We start from the raw sequence: 12,479 nt of genomic DNA on the forward strand, positions 1-12,479 counted from the left end.
GAGAGAGAGAGAGAGAGTGTGAGTGAGGGAGGGACAGAGAGAGAGGGGGTCACAAGACCCCAAGTGGGCTATGCTCTGAGAGCAGCAAGCCTGATGCAGAGCTCCAACTCACAGGCTGTGGGAGATCATGACCTGAGCCTGAACTAAGGTCAGATGCTCAACCCACTGAGCCACCCAGGCACCCCACAAGGTTACATTTTGAGATACACTGAGCTAACTGTTCAAAAACACTCCTGGGAAAAATCACCTGGATGTTTGTTAAATATACAGAACACCAGACCTTTCTCTTAGAAATTCTTATTCAGAGATCTATTTTTGTTAAGTACTCCAGGTGATTCCTATCATTAGGAAAGCTTAGGATGAATAGGTCAATGGTGACTTAATAAATCTAAAGAAAGAACATGTTAGTAAAATGGGGGTGACCAAGTGAAACGTAGAAAAGTAGGAAATCCCAGAAGAGAAAACTGGTAGCATGATTTCAACTGTTTGAGGCTCTTTAGCCGCTGGTATGCATTTCTTTTGTGGGGAGAGATGCATCAAATTGTTAGATCGTATAAAATGCACCAGATTCCTTTCATCTGGGTCCCTATCAAGAACACTTGTCATTATAATGTGGCTTCCCTGTGCTTTTCACACCAGGAGAAACACAGCAGTCAAATCAATCTGAGTATTCTGATTTGACTCACAGGTACACCTTTCACTGTGAATCAAGAACTCATCATTAAGGTGTTGATATATTTTTCTGTGTGTTCTTCTTACAGCTGTTTGATCTCTGAGAAATCAAACCACTTAAACAAAATCAAATTTCTGGGCATGTGTGTATGTTATTCTGATTGAAGAAGGGGCAAATTCTTTTGCCCATAAAGTTTTCTTATGTAGATTCTACTGTGTAGTTTTTAACTTTTTTGTACATTCAAGTAAGTCAGATTTTTTGAAAGAATTACATTAGCAAATAAAAGGCTGCAGACAATATAATAAAATCTGTAAAGCAGAGTTGGTGAGAAAATTGCTTTTCAAAAAATTTAAGTATAGTGACACACATTAGTTTCAGGTGTAGGGCGTAGTGACTGGATGACTTCAGGTGTTGTTATGTTATGCTCACAAGTGTAGCTACCATCTGTCATTATACAATACTGTTACAATATCATTGACTGTATTCCTTATGCTGTGTTTTTTTTCTAAATTTTTTTTTAACATTTATTTATTTTTGAGACAGAGAGAGACAGAGCATGAATGGGGGAGGGGCAGAGAGAGAGGGAGACACAGAATCGGAAGCAGGCTCCAGGCTCTGAGCCATCAGCCCAGAGCCCGACACGGGGCTCGAACTCATGGACCGTGAGATCGTGACCTGAGCCGAAGTCGGACGCTCAACCGACTGAGCCACCCAGGCGCCCCATGCTGTGTTTTTGATCGCTGTAACTCACTTATCCTATAACTGGAAACTTGGATCTCCCACTCCCTTCACCCCATTTTGCCCATCCCCCACTCAATCCTGCAGCCACTAGTTCTCTGTGGAAATTGTCTTTATTTTTTAAAGTTTATTTCTTTCTTTTGAGAGAGACAGAGAGAGTGAGTGTGCACACACAAGCAGAAGAGGGGCAGAGAGAGAGAGAGAGAGAGGGAGGGAGGGAGGGAGGGAGGGAGAGAAAATCCCAAGCAGGCTCTGTGCTGTCAGTGCAGAGCCCAATGCAGGGTTTAAAAACAAACTGTTAGATCATGACCTGAGCCGAAATCAAGAATCAGATGCTTAACTGACTGAGCCACCCAGGTGCCCCTGGAAATTGTTTGAAATTAACAAATTCTTTCAGTTTTTGTAATGAAATATGGGCCTTCAGGAGTCATATCTTTTCTCTTAATCTGTCTCCATAATTGTCCACAAGAAAGGCAAAATTTTACCCTTCTGCTTAAAAGACATAAATGATCACTGAATCTACCTGCTAAGTAAGTTTTCCCAAATACCAGAGATGTCCGAAGTCTTTTTGTGAAGTACAAATCTTTGAAAGTTAGACCACATTGCCTGCCCCCCTGTCCATCTACACCCCACTCCCACCGTTTCATCCGGGAAATTAACAAATTCCTCACCGATGTTGAGCTATGGTATTCCTCTTAAGGTTTCAAGAGAATGATCTTGTTCTGGAAATGAGACCACCAGAAGATCAGCTTGTCTGGAGGGTGTTTGAATGTTAAAAACCGTTCTTTCAGAATGGGGGTTATCTCCAAGGTTCTAACTCCACCGTAAGTTGCACTGAGTTTTCTAGTAGGATGGCTTGGCAAGTAGCACACCTGTGACTCTCTGGTCAAACATGGGGGCCACGGTACCATTAAGTTCTCCAGGTGAAGATCTGAAAGAACGAGGAGATATTTGGCCAAGGAGGGAACATTCTCAGAAAATGTGAAGAGGGGAATATAAGTTTGGATGAGTAAAGTTGCCTTTCCCTCTGCCTTGCTACTTCAGGAGATAGCATTATACAAGAAAGCAGAGGATTTGGGAATGAAAAGTCCTGGTTTCAGTTTTGGTCCCAACAGGTGTGGGAAGTATGATTGTGTGCAAATTATTCTCACAATCTCAGCTCCCTCAAATTGCTATGAGGATAATATAGGTGATTCCTCCCTTGGTGATAAAATATCAGCACATCATAAAATGCCTTATAAATGTGAGTTGTTATTGCGGGCACCGTAACAATACCTTCAAATGTAGGTGTTTTTAGCTTAATTTTTAAATAATTCATTATTAGTCTCTGACCAAGCAATTTACTTCTAGGGATTTATCCTAACATATAATTGTGTATGCGCAAAATGAAATATTGTCTGGTTATTCACTGCACTTTTTGGTCATAGCAAGGCTTTGAAAACAACCTAGATGTCCACCAGTAAATGTCTGGTTGAATAAGTCATGTCCATTTAGTGGGACAAATGGAACAAATGGAAAAACCGTGTAGCTCTGAAACAGACTAAGGAAACTCCCTGTATATTGTTATGGAAGCATCTCTAAGACACATGGTTAAATAACAAAAGCAAAGTGCAGAATTTGATCTTTACTGTAGACGGTAGGAAATTAGACCACAGGGTTGTATTTGGTTTTGAGTGCATGGAGAAACACTGGAAGGATACACAACAAACAATTAATAGCGGCTCAAGGTTGCCAGGGGTGTGGGGGCTGTGGATAGGAGGGAGATCTTCCCTGTATACATTTTAAAATACATTTTTAGGTTTTGAACCATGGGCATGTATTACCTATTCAAACATTAATACTTATCTGAGAAGAGACTAATGGCACTTACATGGCCAAGAAACTAAAGACCTATGACCCGTCTTGCATATAGATCTTCAATAATTGCTTGATGTATTGTATTAATGTGGAATGACTCCAGGGTTAGGGTGTGTGGTGGGTCTGGCTACAGAGGAGTAAGGAAGGTTGAGGGCAAGTGTTACTCATTGTGGATGGGGTAGACTACTTAGAATGACACATCAAAAATGGAAGCTCTAAGTGGGGCCAGATGGTCAATAGGAGAACAGAGTTAGGTGGGATGCCGGTCTGAATTGTGATTAGCATGACACCTGCTTTCAGTAATGGGGGAAAAACCACCATGCCTGATGACATAGGTAGTAATGATAAAGGAGTAACAATAACCGAGAAGAGAGAGAAGTCCCAAGTTATCTTTTGTTGCTGTTGTTAGTGTTTTTGTTTTTGTTTTTGGTGAGGAGGTGGTGGATTTGGAGAATTATTTCTAATCTAAACGAAGGGTTCAGCACAAAGCTAATGAGGGGTGGTATGTACAAAGAATGATGTTAGCCGTCTTAGGAGGGAGGGAGTTACACCAAGGCTGTGACTTGGGAGGTTTAAGGGGAGAATGTTCACACTGCACTTGCAACTCGCTGTAGGAGTCTGAGCCAGTTAGAGGCACAGGGCATTCTGATTCCCATCATCCAGCACGTGGGAGACAAATGTCAGGGCGACAGGGTAATCATTGGTATCAGCTAGGATCTGCTAATGATCCAGGCACTCCCTGGTCCAGAAGGAACCTAGGGTTCTTCACGGGGGGTGGGGGCGGATAGGCAAGACTGTTCCTAGTCGGATAGGCAAAGCCTGCGACTTTGAGAGCTGTGGAGCGTGGCCGAGCCTCCTGGGATGCCCTATACTTAGAGTCTGGTGGAGTAGAACCGCTACCCCAAGGCTGCAGCTCCCTGGGGCCAGCCCTCAGGGAGCAGTGTGTCATTAGCAGGAAGGCACTAATGACCCAAGGCTCCCTGCTCTGGGCTTGGAGGACAGCATTTGGGGACATCCATCTCCTTCCCTCTCACCACACAGTTTAAATCACATTTTCCTCTTTCTGGGTGTCTTGAAGCTTGGTGTGAAAATCTAGGAGTGCTTTTGGAGATCCCCTGATGAAAGGTGCAACAGAAGTGCAAAGTATTACTATCAACACTGTAAATATTTTAACCACAAGTGTCACGTGTACACAGAACATAGATGTACATTTCAACTTCTAATATTCCTAAGAGGACTATTTGAAGGTTAAGAACGGCAAGCGTGCAAGGGTGAGAAGAGAAGCCAGTCGTGGAGGAAAAACAGTGAGTTCAGCCAAGGAAGAGACCTCCCTACTCGGCCGCCCTACGGAAGCGGTGACACCCACTCACACAGAGGCTGAAACCAGACAACGTAGGCCCCCGCCCCCTCCACCCCCGCACCATCTACACACATGTGTCACAACGTATGTAAAAGATGGAGCTAGTCCAGCCCGGCCTTTGTGCAGGAAACATGCTGCTTCTGGGCGTGCTGCTGTCCCATTAACATGCGGGCTCTGGGACATGCCAGCCTGGCAGTCCACTGTCGCAGAGGGAGGGGACCATGGAGGCTTCCTCAGATGGCACCATAGTCTGCCTGTGGTTGACAGGTGCCTGGGTGACACTGGAGCAGACCAGAGCCGGGGGGGAGGGAGTGAAGAGAGGGGACGGAGTGATGCGTGTCCAGGTAGAGGTTTTCACCACCCCAGGACCCGGGAATTTTGCTGACAAGGATAACCAGCTGAGCTGGATTTAGAGCAGTTCCTTAATTGCTCTGGAGCAGTAACAGCAGTTAAAAATTAATACTATCAGTTGCGTGTAAATGATGTTCTAGGCACAGTGCTGAAGGCCACCTCTACATTTTCTCATTTAATCTCCAAAACAACCCGGTGAGGTAGCACTGCCACCCACCTTGACAGATGAAGCTCAGGGAGTGTAAATGACTTTGCCAGAGACACTACAGCGAGCGGGGGCGAGAGGAGGGTCTGAATGCAAGAATTTTAACTTCCAAGGCTGTCTAGACTACAATGCTACGTGACCTCGCCAGCAATTAAAAAGCCGCCATCAGGACTCTTAACTTTTGTTGTTTTCTTCCTTGTCCTAGACCCGAACACAACGCATCCAGAATGCTACTGTCGGAGATAAAGTAGCCAACTGCTGTCTTCCACTCATACGCCTCTGGTTTTGACCCATGCTTACAAATGGAGGTTATCCAAAAGAAAAGCTACTCTTAAGTCCTGGAGATGTGTACCAAGCTCTGTCTTCTCCACCTGGCCCGTCCAGCTCAGGCATCTGTATCTGGTGCCTGTTTTGGACTCCCTGTCTCTAGTCTCTCTCCTCTCACCAATCTGTACTTCAGACTGTGGACAGAAACAGCTTTGAAAAACATGCCTGTTTGAAAATCTCCAGGGCTCCAGCTGCCTCCAGAATAAAGTCCTTTCCCTGCTGGGCAGCCACTTCCCCAGCCCCTGCCTGCCGCACCCCAGTGCTCCAGCCCAAGCCGGATCGCTCTGTGCCCTGAACGCTGAGCGCAATTCCATGCCTTACTGTTATTATTAGCCCTTGCTAGTCCCTCTCCCTGCAATGGCCTTATCTTACCTTCTTTCTCCGCTGGCAAATGGCCGTACTCCAAAGCCCCGTTCAAATGTCACTGCCTCTCCCTCAGCTTCCCAACCCAAAGTAGAATTTATGACGCCACTCACCTGGCCCCCGTGGCACCTAGTGCACAGGTGTATCATGCTATGAATTATGGTGCGTTCTACACAGCTGGATCCTGTTTCCCATTAATTAGGGCAAGGGCAAAAAAAAAAAAAAAAAAAAAAAAAAACGTTTCTTACCATCTTGGTTTCCAGACGCTCTGGTGTGTATGGTGGTACACGCTGTCTTTAGGAGGAACAGAGGCAGTCTGGTGCAAAGGAACTCTGTCCACACAGCACCGCAGGAGGCGGTGAATTCCACCAGTATGTGGGTACAACTGGCTTTAAATTCCTTCCATGAACATTATTACCTCTGACCAACACAGCGAGGTAACAAGGAAACCGAGAGCTTGATCTTATTCCACTGGAAGAGACGAAAGGGGGCAAATAGCAACCCCAAATTTCTACCAGAGCGCCTTTGCTTTTCCCGCTTTTAGAGTTTTGTTTGTTTTAGTTTTGTAGCCTCTGCTGCGAAAAATATCGTTTTCAAAAAGCGCTTGTTGAGATGGCCTTCTCCTTTTTTACCCCATGCTAAAATACCTGCAGGAACTTCTTCCCAATGGGTGTTCCAGGCTCTATTCTTCTCTTCCTCCATCCACTGGCATATTGCTGCCAGATGAAATTTTTAAAAATACTATTTGAATTATAAAAAGTTCCTATGTGACATGTTAGATATGAAGCATAATTGTTTGATAAATATAACCAACCAACCATCAGCCCTACGAGAACACTAGCGGTCGCTGGTATCCACCTCTATATGCCTCACCCATCTCAACCCCTGGCCCAATACCTAATACTTTAAATACCCTATCTTTAACTTTATGATTCCAAGATTCATCCCTGTGGATATTCTTACCCTGTTTATTGTTGTTACATAGTATTCCACTGTGTGGCATACCAGGGTTACTTAGCCCTTCTCCTGCCAACCAACTGGGATTGCTTCCAGTGTTATGGGTAATGTGGCCATGAACATTCTTGGTGCACAAGTGCATTTGTGCATTTCTAGAAGTCAGGTCATAGGGTATGCAGATGTTCAGCCTTGTGAAATAATGTCGAAGTTTCTCAAAGGGGCTCTACTAGCCAAATTTTCTCCCAAATTTTCCTTGCTAAAAAATAATTCAATATAACTGCCCCTTGCAAGATAAAATCCAAACCTACTCCTCCATGCCAGTTAGTCTGGCCCCAACCTAAATGTCACAAGTTTTCTCATATAGCCTCCCAAGGACCTCCCACTCCTGTTGGGAAGATCTGTTCTTGGATATAGAACACACCTTACTCATGTTCAATAGTGAAGCCTTGCTTCTTCATTTCTAGTCTACAAGCTCCCCCTCCCCACTCTTGCTCTGGGTTCTCCTTCCTCTGTGCGGTCTGCCTTGATTACACCTGCCCACAGAGCTCTCTCACCCCAACCCCTAAAATACCTGTTTTCTGCACCAGTCACTTGACATCGGTCTTCACCCCCACCCACATCTTAGGATACTGAGTTTCATCCTGCCTTGTTGGAAAAATAGAAGTTCTAACTAGGATGTGTAATCAGACTTGAGAACTCCACATTTCCAATTTTAGTATTTGGGACTTCCTCACCATTCTCTTGACAATGGAATTGCTTTCTTGGCAGCCAGGAGATAGATCAATTTTGGGTTTGATGTTTTCCCACATAACTTTTTTTTAGGTTTTATTTATTTATTTATTTATGTAACTTTTTTTTTTTAACGTTTATTTATTTTTGAGACAGAGAGAGACAGAGCATGAATGGGGGAGGGGCAGAGAGAGAGGGAGACACAGAATCCGAAGCAGGCTCCAGGCTCTGAGCCATCAGCCCAGAGCCCGACGCGGGGCTCGAACTCACGGACCGTGAGATCGTGACCTGAGCTGAAGTCGGACTTAACCGACTGAGCCACCCAGGCGCCCCTATTTATTTATTTTTAGTTTTTTTAAAGTTTATTTATTTTGAGAGAGAGAGAGGGAGAGTGCACGCACAAATGGGGGAGGGATAGAGAGGAGAGACAGAATCCTAAGCAGGCTCCATGCCATCAGCACAGAACCTACAAACCACAAGATTATGACCCGAGCCGAGATCAAGAGTCAGACGCTTAACTGACTGCACCACCCAGACACCCCTTAGGTTTTATTTATGTAAGCAACCTCTACGCCCAGTATGGGGCTTGAACTCACAACCAGGAGATCAAGAGTTGCGCACTCCTCCAAACGAGCCAGTCAGGTGCCCCAGAAAAATTACTTTCAACTCAATCATATTTTCAGATTTGCATCCGTCTCTGAAACACGCCCATTTTCATCATGATTGTAAATGGGAAATAATTAAACAACCTTTTCTCTTCCAATCATTCTCTTTTGATCAAGTTGCTGCCCGCCTTCCTAAAAGACACTACAGTGTATACAATTTGAGGCAGAAACAAACTATATTAGCTTCCAGTAAAAAAATATAATTCAATTTATTAGTATGAAATAGATAATTTATTGTGTTTGTGACCCAAGTACATGATTCTCAAATATTAGCCTAATTGTACAATCATTTAGTAAAACTGATGTTTATTAGACTCTGAGAAAAGCAGGAAGGCACTTTCTCTTTTTGGTGTACAGATACTATATTTAAGATACTGCTTAATTGGACATTTCTTTGATGGCATTTATTCTGCTTCTCTTTTGTCCGATTCCTCTTCCTCAAACTCGATTAAAGGAACATGTCTGTTGGCCTGAGAACCTTCTTTGTAGAACACTTTCTTGATTGTGCCGTCCTTTGGGGCCTTTATGGTAAGCTGCAGGGACACAAGACATGACCGTGGCTGTAATACTAATGAAGACTGAGCACACAGTAAGGCAACAGAGACGAAAGTGAAAAATAAAGCCAATTGTTTTGAGGTTTCTCAAGCATGGCACCCAAAGGAAATAACATTTTTATGGTGTGCTTTGCAGTTGTGAGGAGTCACTACTTTGACGTACCTGTAACACCTGCAAGGTCGCTAATCGGGAAGCTCTAGTCTAGCTGGTAATTCTCAACAAGTTTCACAGTAGAGTCTCACCCGGGAAGCTGTTAAAAACTGACGATCCTTGGGCCCCACTCCAGGAGATCCCAATTCAACCAGTCTGGGGAAGTAGTTTTTCAAAGCTCTCCCCCTCAGATGATGGTAACATGTGGTCTGGCTGAGAACTACTGGCCTACAATTTCTAAAGACCTAAAATAGTTAATCTAGTTTGATTGAAGTTTTCACTTTGATACTGATGCTTGGCATCCTAAGTTTGGCCTTAGAAAATACCAACGGTTAACAGTCAACTGGCTAACTGCCTGAATTTAAGGAATTGACAATTTCTTTGATTTTAGCATCAGAACTGACAGGTGCAGTTTCACCAAATTAAAATGAAAATATATTTAAGGGGAGGATGGTTTTAGTTTTGTTTCCTGCAGTTAATGTTTCATCAATCCAAGGCTCTTAATATTTAAAATGGGTATTAGCTTACAAAATAAGGCAAAAGAACAATTAGATCTGATAGTTCCCTAAGTTTAATTGGAAAGTGAACTTATGATTTCATTACCTCCATTTTCATGGCAATCATAACCATTAGAGAATCTCCAGCTTTTACTTTGTCTCCGACTTTCACAAATACCTAGAGATTAAGAGTGACAGGTTAATATTTAAAAACACAGAGGTTCCGGGGTGCCTGGGTGGCTCAGTCAGTTAAGCGTCCGACTTGGGCTCAGGTTATGATCTCGCGGTTCGTGAGCTTGAGTGCCACATTGGGCTCTGTGCTGACAGCTAGGAGTCTGCAGCCTGCTTCGGATTCTGTGACTCCCTCGCTCTCTGCCCCTCCCCCGCTCATGCTCTGTCTCTGTCTCTCAAAAATAAATAAACAATAAAAAAAATTTTTTTAAACATAGAGGTCCCTCGTGGTCCACAGAGGTGGTACATAAATGTACACAGTAGAAGTATGGGTCTGTCTGGTTGTCTTATCTGTCAAAGACAGGTGTACAGGTGCAAATCAGAGACCTACAGATCAATCTTGCACTGCTGGCCCTCTTGTCAGTGGGGAGCACTGCTTAGCTCCTTCTCCCCAACCCCAAACCATCTAGTTTTCCCTGAATCAGATGAATATGCTTTATATATTTCAAGGTCCTTTTGTGTTTTCATAAATGTACAGACAAGACATACGACCAACAGGGGAAGAACCAATGCACTTAAATGTCATGGGCAGGGCCTGGTTTTCTAGATTTTATAGGTAGTCTAGGATAGTGCTCCAAGTTTTGAGTGCCCTGTGTGGTAAATGTATAGACGGTCTTCATGTGAAAGAATTAAATTATTGGCAACCTTGGGGGGAAAAAAAACCAAACCTTTATTTTCCATTTTTCATGTATAAGTGAACTCATATATCCCATATGGTCTCACTGTCTTCTTAGTTAACATGGTTATCAAGGAGTTTTTAGAAACATCACACAGTGGAATTAGGTTCCACAGTCAATGTGTAGAGCCAAAATTGTGAAAAATGAGAAACACCTCTGAAAGCCCCCAAATCACCCAATGCTGGGTGATGCTATAACAGTGTTTGATGAAATCAATGGTCTAGGGGGCGGCTATAGGGAAAATGTGCATTTTTCCCCTATAGATGTTCAGAGATGCCTACATTTTGGAATGTACATGGAAAGTGAGATTGAGTGAGTTAAAGGCAGATCAAAGTCTTTGAGCTCATACTCCCTCTGGGACAAACATGTGCAGAGGGGAACAGGGGGTGCAATCACTTTCACTACTTAAATAGTTATTTCCTCCTTCTTCTTTTTAGGTACCAACAATATAGAGTTGAATTTTTATGACTTGGATGCATTTAAAGGAACTCTACTATATTCAAGTGTATATATAAAAAAGACACTACTAATCTACCACCATTTGAAGTTACTTCAGCATGGATCTTAATTCTGAATATATACAGCATTCAACACCAAACCTCGTTGTTCTTCATCAGTACCAGCCTTTCAAATTTTATTTTAACACACATGTAGTTATGTACATTGGAAAAAAAATGTTATTTAATGATAAATTGTGTTAAAGTTGACATTAAAAAATAGCCCTTTTGGGTAATGCTTGGTGAATGCTCCATTTTAATCATAAAAAGACAAATTTAGATTATTTATACTTTGATGGAAATTTCCACTTTCAAAAATAACAGTATCATAAATTAGGTAAACGGGTATTTTCATTGAAGACTGAACATAGAAAATCAATCTAGCACATAGTCTCTTGTTTTAAGACTTTCCTTCCTTCCTGCCTGCCTGCCTGCTTTTATAGAGTGAGCGAACAGGAGAGGTGCAGAGGAAGAGGGCCTCACTCAGCATGGAGCCTGATGCGGGGGCTCGATGTCATGACATGACCTGAGGTGAAATCAAGAGTCAGATGCTTAACCAACTGAGCCACCCAGGAGCCCTGAGATTTTATTTTATTTTTTAAAAATGTTTATTTATTGGGGCGCCTGGGTGGCGCAGTCGGTTAAGCGTCCGACTTCAGCCAGGTCACGATCTTGCGGTCCGTGAGTTCGAGCCCCGCGTCAGGCTCTGGGCTGATGGCTCGGAGCCTGGAGCCTGTTTCCGATTCTGTGTCTCCCTCTCTCTCTGCCCCTCCCCCGTTCATGCTCTGTCTCTCTCTGTCCCAAAAATAAAAAAAAAAAAAAAAATGTTTATTTATTTATTTTGAGGTGGGGGGGAGGAGAGAGAGAGAGAGAGAGAGGGAGAGAGAGAGAGAGAGAGAATGAATCCTGGGCAGGCTGAATGCTATCAGTGCAGACCCTGATGCCAGGCTTGATCCCATGAACCATGAGATCATGACCTGAGCCCAAATCAAGAGTCAGAGGCTTAAGAGACTGAGCCACCCAGGTGCCCCTAAAGATTTTATTTTTAAGTAATCTCTATACCCAACACAGGGCTTGAACTTACAACCCCAAGATCAAGAGTCACATGCTCTACCGACTAAGCCAGCCGGGTGTCCCAGTCTCTTGTTTTCTTCAAGAGGATACTTCCCAATGAGAGAGATTGGAGAGAGAAAAATAATATATATGACTAAGTTCAATGGAGATATTTACTGGGCCTTACTGAACATCATTCTGTATACATTCACATGATTACCTTTTCAATGGTACCCGTCATAGGAGCTATGGCACCTTCCTGAGTTCCATCTGAGCTCATTGAAGACAAGTATTTGGGGACTGGAATGTCAATCTGAGTACTTCCCGTCTGTAAACAGAAAACAAACTGGAACTGAAATCAAGTTTAAATCGCTGTAGTTTTGAATCACTGTTTCAAATCACTGTACCCTGAGGTAATGACTGTTTCCAAGCTATTTGTTAAATCTTTAATAGCAGGGTTCTAATCTAGCTTTGTGACCTTAAGCAATTACTAAACTCCTCTCAGTCTTGGTTTCCCATTATAAAGGAGTATTGGCATCATGCCTCACAACAGGATTAAAGGAATTAATGTACATAACTGTTGCTAAAAAATAG

The 12,479-nt window shown here is 43.2% G+C and overlaps 1 protein-coding gene across 3 annotated transcripts in view; it reads right to left on the reverse strand.

Annotated features, from left to right (window-relative positions):
- Positions 1-8,404: 8,404 nt before the first annotated feature.
- The window catches only part of MCCC1 (methylcrotonyl-CoA carboxylase subunit 1), a 58,128-nt gene continuing 54,053 nt past the window's right edge, over positions 8,405-12,479 (reverse strand). For all 3 annotated transcript variants that reach the window (XM_047099183.1, XM_047099182.1, XM_047099185.1), the window contains 3 exons: positions 12,106-12,213; positions 9,534-9,605; positions 8,405-8,758 (listed from right to left, as the gene is read on the reverse strand). In XM_047099183.1, coding sequence (XP_046955139.1) covers positions 8,630-8,758; positions 9,534-9,605; positions 12,106-12,213 — 309 coding nt within the window. In that variant the 3' untranslated portion in view covers positions 8,405-8,629. The remainder of the gene's footprint in view (positions 8,759-9,533; positions 9,606-12,105; positions 12,214-12,479) is intronic.

The sequence above is a fragment of the Lynx rufus genome, unplaced genomic scaffold, assembly GCF_022079265.1.
Source record: "Lynx rufus isolate CCGP_SWC_20201006 ecotype Redwood Valley unplaced genomic scaffold, mLynRuf1.p SCAF_5, whole genome shotgun sequence".
NCBI lineage: Eukaryota > Metazoa > Chordata > Mammalia > Carnivora > Felidae > Lynx > Lynx rufus.